The sequence below is a fragment of the Durotheca rogersii genome (genome assembly GCF_024521655.1).
Source record: "Durotheca rogersii strain YMJ 92031201 chromosome Unknown GGS23scaffold_3, whole genome shotgun sequence".
NCBI lineage: Eukaryota > Fungi > Ascomycota > Sordariomycetes > Xylariales > Xylariaceae > Durotheca > Durotheca rogersii.
In genome coordinates, this window is record NW_026251234.1 from 139,027 (window position 1) to 151,714 (window position 12,688).

Consider the following 12,688-nt stretch of genomic DNA (forward strand, 5'->3'; position numbering starts at 1 on the left):
GCGCGCGGCACGTGTATACCCGCGTCCTGGTATCCCGACCGCGGGGGAAGAGGGTTTTTGGCCAAGGGAAAGTTGTCTAAGTAGGTCATGAGAACGGGTGGACGAGGCGGGCAGGGAAACGGAGAAGAGGGCTCGGGGGCCACGGCGGGCGCGGGGCGTATAGGGCGGACGGATGGGGTTGAAAGGACCCGGTAGACGACGGGTAGGCAGGTAACATTAAGTGAAAAAAACCCGGGGTTCCAGGTCCCCGAGGGCCGGACCCCCCCCCGCCCCCCTCCGCCCCCCGGTCGGGCAACCCAACTCGCGGACCCGGTTGCCCGGGTTCGCTTTTCCTCCAACGGCCCCGAGTCCAGCTGCCCTACCTACCCTGTCTGCCAGTATACTACTCCCCACCCGTGAACCCGCGCCCGCATGCGGAATGCAATACGGCCGCCCCCCGCGGCCACCGCCATCGGAGAACGCGGGGACGAGACAGCGCGCAGACGCAGGCCAAGGAACGATCGGGAAGACCTTCTACTTTGCCCCCCCCCCCCTTCCCCTCTCTCACGGGGGCAGGGCAACGGCTAAACGAGAGACGAGAAGTAACATCCGCGCCCCGTACAAGCAGCACCCCGCAGCACGGCACGGCCCCGCCCGTCCGTCCCGCCGCGCTTTCCGCGGCGCCTCAGCGGCCGACGCCGGCGCCCGCCTTGCGGGCCTCCTTGGCCTTCTCGAGGAGGATGTTGCGCATGGCGGCGCGGACGTTGCGGCTGCCGCCGAGCTTGGGGCCGCGGAGGACCTCGTCGTCCTTCTTGCCGCCCTTGCCGCGCGCGCCGGCGGCGCCGCCCTTGCCGCCGCCCGGCTTCGAGCCGGCCGACGGCGCCGCGATCGGCCGCCGCCGCCGGTGCCGCTGCGCCATCGCCTCCATGAACTCCCGCCGGAACTGCTCCGCGATCCGGTCGTCCGCCGCCCCCTCTTCCTCCTCGCCCTCGCCCGCCCCCGCCCCCGAGCTGTCCGCCGCGCCCGCCGCGCCCCCTGCCCCCGCCCCCGCCGCGCTGCCCGCGCCGGACGGGTCCGCTGGGGTTTCGTAGACGTCGACTGCGGGGTTGTACGTTAGCGATGCATATATATATAGGAAATAGGATGGGAGAGGGGGGGGGAGAGGGGTGGAGCTTACGTCTATTCTCTCTAAGGATCTCCTCGACGATCTGGTCCCTCCTGATGTCGTCGCTGCCGCGCCTGTTCCTCGGGCGCCAGGGCGTGCCGTCTTTGCCGAGCCGGACCTTCTTGGGGCGAGCCTGCGGGTCCTCCTCCTCCTCGACCTCCTCGCCTTGCAGCCGGCGCGTGGCGCGCGCCGTCAGGGCCTCGTTCCGGCTGCGCGCCTCGTCGCCGAGGTCGATCTCCATCAGCTGGCCCTGCAGGGCCCTGCTCCGCTGCTTCTCGGGCCGGGGCCTCGCCGTGGTCGAAGAGGTTGCCATCGCTAAGGTTCCTTGGCTCGTCCGGTCGTCACCCCAGCCCGACGAGGGCGGACGGTCGTGCGAGGTGGAGGAACCAGCGGCAGGCCGGCTGGCAGGAAGTGACGCGGTGGCGTTGTGTCGCCTGGCCAATTCGGCTTCTATATATTCCTCCCTTGCTTCATCAGCAGCTGCGAAAGGCGTGCGGCACAGAACGATAGCAGGATTGAAAAGGATATTGCTTTGCAATAGAACAGAGAAAGGAGGGGGCGTCGCGGAAATAGGCGAAACTCACATATGCTTATTCGCCAGCTCGGTCACCAGGCCCGTCTGTGGCGCGAAGCGGTTCGTCACTCCGGCCACGGCGACCGACATCTCCTGGGCCTTGCTCTCCTCCTCACGTATCATCAGGCTTAGGTCGTCGAGGGCCTCCTCGGCAGCGTTGATGGTCGCCAGGGCATCGCCGTTGGCAGAGGAATGATTGCCGCTGCCGAACTTTACGCCGCCGAGCCTCGACTTCCGCGCGTTTCGCAGCCGCAGAACCTCGGCTACCGACAGTCCCTCCTCCTCCTCCTCCTCCTCCTCTTCTTCTTCTTCCTCTCCCCGCCTCTGTTGCTGCCGCTGCACATCTCCGTGCGAGGAGACCCCAGCTTTGGTTTCCGGCGCAGTCTTTTCGAGAGCGTCTGCTATCGGCGCGGTGGTATCTTGCGGTTGCGGCGGAGCGGAAGATGTCGACACCTCGTCCTTGCTGACACCGTTCACGGCGGGCACTGGTCGTTGCCTGTACATCTTCCTCTTCTTGCCTCGAAAGACGACCCGGGGCGGTGGCGTGGCCGCGGCCGCGGCCGCGGTATCCATGGCGGGTAGATAGGTCGGCGACGCGAGTCGGTAGATTTCTCAAGCGTGGTAGGTAGACGCCTGATATCGAGGGAATTGGCCGGAGTGCGGGATGGCGTTGACGTCGCGTGTTGTGTATGCTGGGTGTAGTGGGAAGAAGTGGCGGATTTATCCGACGTAATATAGGAAGGCCGACGAGGTACGACAACATGTACCGGTCAGCATGTAGGGCCGCACACCTTAGGCGGTATACCACACGTGACTGTGGCTTGACGTTACCGCGTTACACATTGCATAGTAGCATATACGTTCTAGACCGATACCCCTCTCTACCTCGAAACCCCTCCTTACGCATGCCGAGCCCTTTGTAACCCCCATAGGTAGGTAGCTAGGTGCAGGAATGCAGCTGTAAGCCCATCCCCAACCAACCCTCCTCCTTATCTCTCTTGCTGTGCATCCAATATCTCGCGCCGCGACACCGCCCTTAAGATGTCACAAAGAGTGTGTGAGATCCCATATTCTAGGAAAAGGGGGGGGGGGGGGGGGGGGAGTTTGGCAGATAGCGCAGGAAGCAGAGAAACTGACGAATGCCTAGGTCTACTTCCTCGCCCACGGCCGCGTCCAGGGTCTGTACAATGTCCCGTAGCTTTACGATGTAGATTCTAGCTTGACTGCGTACGAGCCATGCTAACATTGCAACAGGCGTCAGCTACCGGCACTTCGCCCATAAGAAGGCTGCCGAGCACGGCGTCACAGGATGGTGTCGGAACACAGAGAATGGCAAGGTAGGCGACCGAGATCCCTTTCATTAACCCGCTAAGTCCCAAATTCACATCATCTCCTATATGGATTATCAGAGAGTAGGCGTGTTTGCTTACACCCATCCAGGTCGAAGGCGAAGCCCAAGGGGAGGAGCATTCTATCAGATTGTTCCTCAAGGAACTTGACAAGGGCCCGACGCATGCGCGTGTCGTCAGGCTGGATCAAGAGTCTCGAGAGGTGCAGGAGGGCGAGGAACTATTTGTAGTGCGGCGGTAGAGAGCGAGGGCATATCCAAGTACTGGCGTTCGAGGAGCAAGTGATCCAGGGATAGGCTCCATCCCTATGTTATGAAATTCCAAAGGGCCCTCGATATAGACGAGGTTATTCGCTACGGTATTTCTAAATAGGCCGACAATTGATTAAAACCCCCTACCTTTCCTCTTCATTACCGGCTTCTTTACCGCTCCCGACGTGATGATCTTCTTACCCTTTTCCGGGGGGGGCTTTTTCGCCGCCTTTTCCTCCTCCTGCTGCTTCTGCTCCTCGTACCTCCGCTTGTCCTCGGCCATCTTCGCTTCGATCTCCATCTTGCGGTTGAACTCGGTCTCCGTGATGCGCTTCTCCCGGGCCGAGTACCCCTTCTCCTTTACCGAGTAGAATACGCCGCCCAGCTCCGCGAGCCAGTGAGGATCGACAGATGTCACGACCGACATGTACTCTTTCGAGGTGAGGATCAGCTCGTGGTAGACCACGTAGTCGGGTAGAAACCCGAGACCGTATAGGGCGCTAGTAGGATGCAGCTGTACAGTCACCGAGGTGCGCAGGTTGATGTACTCTCCAATCCCCTTGACCTTGGCGGCTTGGTGGTAATAGCCCGAACAGATGCACTTGCGGATAATGTCCCAGTCTGTCCCGCAACTGATCATCTGCATCTTTTGCATCTTCATGATGTCGAGGAGCTGCTCCCTGACTTCCTTTGCCTTGCGAAGGGACTTGGAGTGTAAGAAATGCCGCGTGCACCAGCCGTCAGAGTAGCCGTTGGACTTCCATTGGGAATATACGTGGAGATAGGTCAGGTGGTCGGACTCGGGAACGAAGAACTTCTCGCGCGCGGCGTCCGACTCCTCCTGCCGCTCCTTTGGACGGTAAAACACGTTGGGCACAGATAGCATGGAGACGATGGTCACCATTTCCTCGCTGCAGCCGTACTCCTCGGACATGATCAGGAGCTTTGCCAGGGGCGGATCCATGGGAAACGCGTTCATCTTGGAGCCTAGGTCTGTTAGCTCTCCGAGGTTGTCCAGCGCACCCAAGGCCCAGAGGTCAAACAGGGAAGTAGTGATGGTGTCTTGAGGCGGCGGGTCCATGAAATCGAAGTCGAGCAAGTCTCGGACACCGAGGGATTTCAGTAAGAGCACCGTGTTGCTCAAGTTCGTCCGCTGGATTTCGGGTATCGTTTGGATGTAGAGATCGTCTTTGAAGGCCTTCTCAGTATATAAGCGGAAGGCCTTGCCGGGACCTGTTCGGCCGGCTCGGCCGGCACGCTGGCCAGCATTTGCTTGCGATATTGGGGTGATCTGAAGGGTATCCATACCCATCCTGGGGTTGTAGACTTTCAATTTAGAATACCCAGCGTCCACCACGTACATAATACCGTCCACCGTCAAACTGGTTTCGGCGATGTTGGTGGCCACAATGCACTTGCGCACCCCAGGCGGTGCGCGGTCGAAGATCTTGGCTTGAAGGTCGGCAGGCATCTGACTATATATCGGCAGGATGCTAAGCTTGGGGGGATCGTTCAGGGCGTCCAGGCGCTCCCGTACCAACTCGCACGTGCACTCTATATCCTCCTGGCCCGTCATAAATACTAGAATATCGCCGGCCCCCATGGATACGTGGATCGCAAGCACCTGTTGAACGGCTTGATCGACATAGTCCTCCACTGGCGACCGGTGGAACATGATATCGACCGGGAATGTTCGGCCGGGGATGGTGAACTCGGGGGCCCCGCCGAAGAAATCGGAGAACCGCTTCGAATTCATGGTAGCTGATGTCACGATCAACTTGAGGTCTCTCCGCCGTTGCAGGATCTTATTGAATAGCCCCATCAACACATCCGTGTTGAGGGCTCGCTCGTGGGCCTCGTCCATGATCACGCACGAGTATCGATCCAGATCGCGCTCGTTTAGCGATTCTCGAAGGAGAACTCCGTCAGTCATATATTTTATGACCGTGTCTTTGCTGGTGCAGTCTTCGAACCGGATAGCGTAGCCGACTGTACTTCCCAGAGGGACCTCCATCTCCTCGGCGACACGCTTCGCCACGCTCATGGCCGCTACTCGTCGAGGCTGCGTGCAGCCTATCATGCCCATCTTCCCGTAGCCGTCTTCGTACAGGAACTGCGTAAGCTGCGTCGTCTTTCCCGAGCCCGTTTCGCCGACCACGATGACGACTTGGTTGTCCCTAATGATCCTTAGCAGATCCTCTCGCACCGCGAATGCAGGCAAGAATTCCCTCTGCTCCTTCAACGTCTTGCTCTGGCTAAAGGCGCTTGCGCCGTCGTTCTTTTTCATGTGCTCGCTGAACTTGTTGCTTCCCGATTTCGGACCGTCTTCTTCGGCGGCGATCGGCAAGGCGCTGTCGCCCTCATCCTCCTTTACACCCATGATATTCCCCAAGGCCGTACCAGCCATGTTTGTCGCTTCCTGGGCCTGGCGCTGGCGCTCTCTCTGCTGTCTCCTGTCCCTTACCACGCGACTCCCTTTGCGACTGAATACGGCCATATCGCTCTGGTAATCCTTGACGGCCGGTACGGGCTCTAGCTGCTTCGTAAACACAGTCCGGCCATCGAGGAAGGGGGGTTTCAAGTCGTGGATGAGCAGATGGACGCGCGTCCCTTCATCGTCGTCGTCGAAATCATCGCCTAGACCCCGTCGCTGCGCGACACCCGACGTAAGCATACGGTTGGTCTCCCAGGCGTCGGCATCCTTTTGCTTCTGTAACTGGCGCGCATTCATGTGTCTCCCGGTCTTCTTCTCGACCATATCGGCCTCCCGCTGCTGCTGATCGACCCATGATGTGTCGTAGGACCCGAAAGGGTTGTGGGAGTCGTCGCCAAAAGTATGCCCGCCGGTCTCGTCGCCAGCGTACCAGTCGCGATCGAGGGCATTCTGCTCGTCGACACTAGCCAGCGGCTCTGGACCGTCAAATTCTTGGTTCTTGGGAGTCGCGGCGTAATTCGACTGGGCGCGGGGAGTGGAGGCACGAGATGAGGTATCGTTAGCGAAGCGACTTCGTGCTCGAGCTTGTTGATGGCTGCGGTTGGGGAGGACAGAGTAGCGGTCGTCGGAACGGAGAGGGTTGAAATCCAGTTTGCGCCTCTTGGGGCTGAAACTCCCATCGTCCCTATCCCTTTCCATCGTAGACGTATAATTGTTTCCCCCGAATCGCCAGGGAGGCGAGCAAGTACGTCGAGGCAGCGGTGAAAAAAGAGCCGAGAGAGCAAGAAGGCAAAAACAGCTAAGGCAACCCGATGTTTACTACTTGTTTCCCCTGTAAATTCAAGCGCTACCTACCTTATCGTTATCAGCTGTCAGCATTGCGGCCATTACCGCTACCTGCTATCGCTACCCACCGTTTACCGTTACCGTTACCGTTTCCTATCTATAGCAAGCTACCTATGTCTTATCGATAACTTGCCCCGCCAAAATTTGATCTCGAATTTTTGTATTGGCTATCGTCTTGGGTAGATTTGCAGACACCTTCAACAGTCCCTCGTCACCCAGCTTCTATCTGGGCCTGGTTGGAATTCCACCCTCGCATTCCGCCAAGCTTCGACGAGCAAAGTCGCCCGGAGCCGGCCATGTCGTCGATGATCACTACGTCCGCCTGGGTACCGCGAGGCTTTGCAGCGCCCTTCCCCGCAAAATACAACATTGACGAAGCCGAGTTCGACAGGATAGCCAATCTAGCCAAGCTGAAGCTCGACGACGCGAACGAAGACTTGAGAGGAGCGCGAGAAGAGCAAGAAGATAGCGACGACGTCAGCGATGACGACGGCAAAGAGAGTTCGGCCGAGAAAGGCACCGGAAACGGGGAAGAGAAAGCCCCAGCGCCGGATGATGAAGAGGCCGAAGAGTGGGTTCACTGTTCTGTTCACCGCAACCCCCAGTGGTAACTAACGACACCCCAAGCATTGACATAAACGACGACGACCTCAAGGAGTACGACCTGGAACATTATGACGACGACGACGACGACGACGCCGAGGGCCAGAGCATGGACATGTTCGGGGTCAAATCTCTAACGTACTACGCATCCAACAAAGAGGACCCGTACATCACGATACCCGACGGCGAAGATGACGAGGACGACGACAGGGAAGAGCTGCAGATCCTGGCCACGGACAACCTCCTGCTGGCCGCCAAGGTGGAGGACGAGCTCGCGCACCTCGAGGTCTACGTCTACGAGGATGAAGCCGACAATCTTTACGTGCACCACGATATCCTGCTTCCGGCGATACCCCTCTGCGTCGAGTGGCTAGACATACCTGTTTCGAAACCCAGCGTGGCGCAAGACTCGAGGGCAAATTTCGTCGCGATAGGCACGATGGACCCGGACATCGAGGTCTGGGACTTGGACACGGTGGACTGCATGTATCCGAACGCGATCCTGGGCCAAGGGGCTAACTCCGAGGAAGAGGGGAAGAAGAAGAAGAAGAAGAAGAAAAAGAAGCAGAAGAAGGCGAACGACGAGTATCATGTCGACGCCGTCTTATCCCTCGCCGCCAACAGGAATCACCGGAATCTCTTGGCCTCGGCATCTGCGGACAAGACGGTGAAACTCTGGGACCTGCATACCGCTAAGTGCGCCAAGTCGTACTCATATCACACGGACAAGGTCTGCTCGCTGGCGTGGCACTCGGTCGAGTCGACGGTGCTGTTGAGCGGCAGTTACGACCGGACGATCGCGGCCGCGGACATGCGAGCGCCCGACGCGAAGCCGCGGCGGTGGGGGGTGGAGAGCGACGTTGAGAACGTGCAGTGGGACCCGCACGACGCCAACTACTTCTTCGCGTCGACGGAGAACGGGATCGTGCACTACCACGACGTGCGGAACGCGCCGGCGAGCCCGTCGGCGTCGCGGCCGGTATGGACGCTGCAGGCGCACGACGAGTCGCTGTCAGCCTTCGACGTCAACGCGCACATACCGGGGTTCATGGCGACGGGGTCGACGGACAAGACGGTCAAGCTCTGGAACCTGCAGCCGACGGGGCCGGCGATGGTGGTGGCGCGCAACCTCGACGTCGGCCGCGTGTTCGCCGCCAACTTCGCGCCCGACGCCGAGGTCGCGTTCCGGCTCGCCGTCGCCGGCAGCAAGGGCACGATGCACATCTGGGACACGAGCACCAACGCCGCGGTGCGCCAGGCGTTCGCGCACAAGATCGCGGGCTCGAGCGCCGCCGACGACACGGTCGAGGAGAGGCTGATCGGTGTCAAGGCGGACGAGCGCTCCTCAGACGGCGAAGATGACGGCGACGCCGAGTCCATGGACGAAGACTAGGTGCGCCAGTAGAAGCGACGCAATGTGTGAGGGGAGCTGTGCGTACCACAGTTGTCGCACAGCTTGCCGCATTCTACGTTCTGATTCAAATCACCGAGCCAGCTCAGCTCGGGACGCAGCTACGTGTCGGTTACGGGGTCTAGAATATCTTTCTGGCCTCGAGGGTTTCGGATGAATGAACAAGCGAATGGGTAACCGAGTATTGCGGAAAGTGGTGGTGGGATCTGGTTCCGTAGGCAACCAGGTTTGATGAAGAAAAAAAAAAGGGAAGAGAGGGGGGACATGCCTGCCTGGAAGAGCATCTTTCCATGATGAAAGGGGGACGGCTCGAGAGGCTTCGTGCAAGGTAATAAAAAAAAAGATAGGCGAGGTCTGCCTCGAACACGATATCCTGATAATGAATAGTAATCACGAGATGCCCCCGTGACAGCTCACCACCGCAGTCGACGAGACGATGCCGGGGCCTCGCGTGTTGCGGCAAGACAAACTGTTACCACGACTACTACCCATTGCTACCGTTGCTACCATCTCCCTACTGCCGGTGCAGGTCGATCAGGCAAATCGATCGGCGCACAGGTGCGTTTCGAGATCTCTGGGGCGTTTGGTTGTTTTAGGCAAGGAGGGTGGGCGATGGTTAGGCGACGCAGACGGGCCTGGTCCGGGTTCGACATCCACACCTGGTTTTTACCACGGCCCCCCTTTGGAGAGAGTAGTAAGACTTTACAAAGAGAGGGGGAAAAAAAAAGGAGAGGACCTCGATAGGCGACGGATGATGATATCGCACCGGCACGCATGTACGTCGACGCCTTACTTGCGGCGGTTTCAAGGTCTCCTTCGCCCATCCGGTGTGGGCAGGGGTTCACTCCCAACAGAGTGGGCGGAGGTGGTGCGCAGCGCGAACGGAACACATGTGGCACGTGTAACCCGTGCCCGACCCCGATTAATCAAGGGAGAGGAGGCCATGCGAGACAAGAGCAGATCGGTAACACATCCGGATATACAGGTATGTACGGGATGTAGGCAAGTATGTACGTACGTACGCACGAACGCAGGAGTGCAGGGACTGGAAGGGGGACTGGAAGGGGTTCGCTTGTCTAAGGCAATTCCCCCCCCTCGACTTTTTTCTTGGTAGGCAGATATATCTTGTTGCCCCGGATGTAGGCAAGGTGCGTAGACATAGAAGTAGGGGGTAATAACTAGGAAGACAGGCGATGCTCGTCTGCGCCAAAATGTGAAGCGCCAGCAGCACTCAGGATAGTCTGTTCCCCAACCCCTTGCGGGATACATGCTCGCTTGCCTAATCCGGAGGGAAGGGGGGCCACGTCCGGGTTGAGTCTACAGGTGCGTACGGAGGTTGGTAGCCAAGTGCAATGCAGGTAATATATGTATGTGTGTAATATGCACGCGCATGTCGGATCTACGTGCATCGTGCTGGTGCGCGTACGGAGGGCAATATAGACCGAAGGTGAGGCGAGCAGTAGTAAGAACGGGGGCAGGAGACGGCGGTGTCGTGAGCGAGCGAGGAGGTGAGCGATAGGCAGCCGGGGGCGGCGGCGGCTTGCCGGGCCAGCGTCTCTCGCGGTTAATCCCCTCGCGATCCTTCGCCCCCGGTCGTCTTAGACAACTAAGCCTCGAGCCGCTCCCACATATAACACGCGCACGCTCCAGAGCACACACACCCGCCACACACCAACCAACTCCTGTCACATGTCACATGTGACGGATAGAACGTGTGTGTGGGTGTGTAGTTTGTGTGTGGTTTGTGTGTAGGTGTGGGGATGCTCTACCAGAGAAAAGGGGAGCGGAGCGTTGGCGTGTGAGAGAAAGGCACAAGAGGAGTAAAGACGGATACAAGCACAAAGAGTGAGGGGAGGGGGGAAATGTTTGGACAGGAGGGCTTCAGAGATGAAACAGCGACGAGTAAGCCGCGACCGATGGCCGCTTGCGAATAGTTGCCAATGATATGCCGTCGTCGCCCGATGGCACCCCGAACGGCACCCCGATGACGACGAAGGTTACGGTTACGCCGTAGCGACCTCTCTCGCAGTACCACCCCCCTGCCTACGTGTGTACATGCCTGCTGCGTACCCGCGTAGTAGTATCTAGGTCGATTGCCTTTGCGTGTTGGGCAGGTAGGTACCTACCTCCTGGCAACAGCCTACCTGCCGACCTCCAGGTAAGTAGGTACCTACCGCTGCCTGGCTTGGGTACCTGGGGAGGTAGGTAGGTACACGCATAGCACCTAATAGAAATGCCTAAACGACCTGTGTCGGTGTGGGTCCCGGTCGGTTTCAACTGCACGAACCCCCCCGCCTGCGCCGGCTTCTCTCTGGCTTAAGTGCCCAGTAGGTACCTTAACCACGTACGGGCCTAACCGGAGTTAGCTACAGCGAACTACACTTGAGACGCGGCAATGCACAGAAGGGTTTGGCAGAGGGAGGGTGGTACCTATAAGCACTAAGGGAATGATGGATGTGTGCATCCAGCAACGCGTGGACGCGATGTGATATACCTACTTTGGTAGTAGGTACGCAAAGTAGGCTGTTTCGTTTCGTGTTTCCGCTTCTCCGCTCTTCGCTCTATGCTGAAAAGAGGAAAGCCTGTTTCTTTTTCTCGGGCTTCTTCGACTCTTTGTCCGTCTCGCCACGGTTCTGATGGCCCGATCTCGAGCAGATCCTGAGTCTGTCTGTCTGTCCGTCTGTCTGTCTTTCTTCCGATAACCATGCGCCGTCAATCAATCAATGTGAGGTCGCCTAAAGGGACAGGGTCTTGCCACGAATTCAGGGGAATGGATAACACGCTATCCTGCGAGGCGTGGCGAAGCCACCTCGCAGTCCTCCTCCCCCCTGCCCTCCCTCTCTTCCTCCTCCCCCCCCCCCTGTCTAGCAATTAAGGTCGCTCGGTGGACCGCTCGCCAAGGGGGGATAACACACCACGAAAAGCACCGGTTGATCGGGTCCCCAATGTCGCCATGCCCTAGCGGTAACATCGCGCGAGCTGAGGGAGAAGCAAAAGCCAGAGCAATAGCGAGGGAGAGGGAGCGAGAGGAGAACAGAAGAGAGAGAGGGGGGGAGAAGGCTAAGGGGCGGAAGGGGTGTGGGTTCCGGATTCCCTGGACGCGGTAAATTGCACGATCTGAGCTGTTCAGGCGCCTGGACGGGGCCGGTAGATGGAAGATTCCCGGGCCAGCTCTTGACGTGTGTACTCATACTCATAGATGTGGTATACCCACCTACCTACCTGGTACTCACTTACGATGTAGCAGCACTTACGTGACATGCCAATACCAATCAAGTGTCAATACCCGTCACATATATGTGTATATATGTATGAATGAGCAAGGTCGAGAGTCAATAAAGTGACAGACGCAAAGCCGAATGTGTAGGCCGGGCCGTCGCAAGTCGCAGAGGGAACAGCCACGTATGAAGATAATTAATATTGCGCTGCAGGATCGGGACGAGTTGTGCAGCGTGTGTGCGTGCACAGCGAAATATATCCCCTCAGAGCATGTCATCGTGCCGCGTCGGCGGCCGAGGGTGATTGATTGGACCGGTCGAGTTCTCGACAAGCCCCCAAGCGAGACCCGCTCTGCTCGCGCTGGCTTCCTCACTGGCCGGATTTGGAATTGGTACCTGCATATGGCGTGGGGCAGCGGAAGCAAGTAAGCACAGCACCCATCTCTTACTCATGGACTACTACCACATTAGGTATCTCCATACGGCAACGTTCTGGCGCATTCCACTCCCATTGCTCTCACGGAATCGGGCCAGCGTGGCGTGGACACTTCTCGTCACTGGAGCCGACCTGGCTAACACCCCATCAGGCCCCAAGCCGGCGAACCGCCAGCAGCCCCGGGCGCAGAGCAGCGCGGTGCCTGAGCTGGCGGCGACGCCTGATTCGGTGGTGCGCTGCCTGCCCAGCTCCTAGGGCTCAGGGGTGGGAGTCCGGTCGGCCAATACGCTCGCGGCTGCCAGATGGGGGGGACCTCGCCTAGATGGACAACCCCATCATCCAGCGCTAACCCAAGCGGGGATCCGGCGCCAAAAAAAAAAAAAGATATGTACCTGGTACCGCGTGCCCCTACTGCATGCAAA

General features: G+C 58.9%; 5 protein-coding genes across 5 annotated transcripts; 3 read left to right on the forward strand and 2 right to left on the reverse strand.

Annotated features, from left to right (window-relative positions):
* Positions 1-277: 277 nt before the first annotated feature.
* Positions 278-2,499, reverse strand: GGS23DRAFT_614872 (uncharacterized protein). The gene is made up of 3 exons (XM_051520683.1): positions 1,729-2,499; positions 1,157-1,608; positions 278-1,077 (listed from the first exon to the last, which is right to left on the reverse strand). Exons 1-3 carry the CDS (start codon positions 2,289-2,291, stop codon positions 665-667), a joined length of 1,428 nt encoding a protein of 475 aa, XP_051375146.1. The 5' UTR covers positions 2,292-2,499; the 3' UTR covers positions 278-664.
* Positions 2,500-2,667: 168 nt separating this feature from the next.
* Positions 2,668-3,380, forward strand: GGS23DRAFT_271710 (Acylphosphatase). The gene is made up of 4 exons (XM_051512444.1): positions 2,668-2,771; positions 2,866-2,896; positions 2,973-3,055; positions 3,159-3,380. Exons 1-4 carry the CDS (start codon positions 2,760-2,762, stop codon positions 3,306-3,308), a joined length of 276 nt encoding a protein of 91 aa, XP_051375147.1. The 5' UTR covers positions 2,668-2,759; the 3' UTR covers positions 3,309-3,380.
* GGS23DRAFT_550693 (P-loop containing nucleoside triphosphate hydrolase protein) lies at positions 2,821-6,542 on the reverse strand. The gene has a single exon (XM_051515302.1). The coding sequence runs from the start codon at positions 6,449-6,451 to the stop codon at positions 3,452-3,454; it is 3,000 nt and encodes a 999-aa protein (XP_051375148.1). The 5' UTR covers positions 6,452-6,542; the 3' UTR covers positions 2,821-3,451.
* Positions 6,543-6,690: 148 nt separating this feature from the next.
* Positions 6,691-8,821, forward strand: GGS23DRAFT_271760 (WD40 repeat-like protein). Its single transcript, XM_051512446.1, has 2 exons — positions 6,691-7,169; positions 7,226-8,821. Exons 1-2 carry the CDS (start codon positions 6,895-6,897, stop codon positions 8,592-8,594), a joined length of 1,644 nt encoding a protein of 547 aa, XP_051375149.1. The 5' UTR covers positions 6,691-6,894; the 3' UTR covers positions 8,595-8,821.
* On the forward strand, positions 8,822-9,758 carry GGS23DRAFT_271761 (uncharacterized protein). Its single transcript, XM_051512447.1, has one exon. It carries the CDS (start codon positions 9,049-9,051, stop codon positions 9,724-9,726), a length of 678 nt encoding a protein of 225 aa, XP_051375150.1. The 5' UTR covers positions 8,822-9,048; the 3' UTR covers positions 9,727-9,758.
* Positions 9,759-12,688: the final 2,930 nt, after the last annotated feature.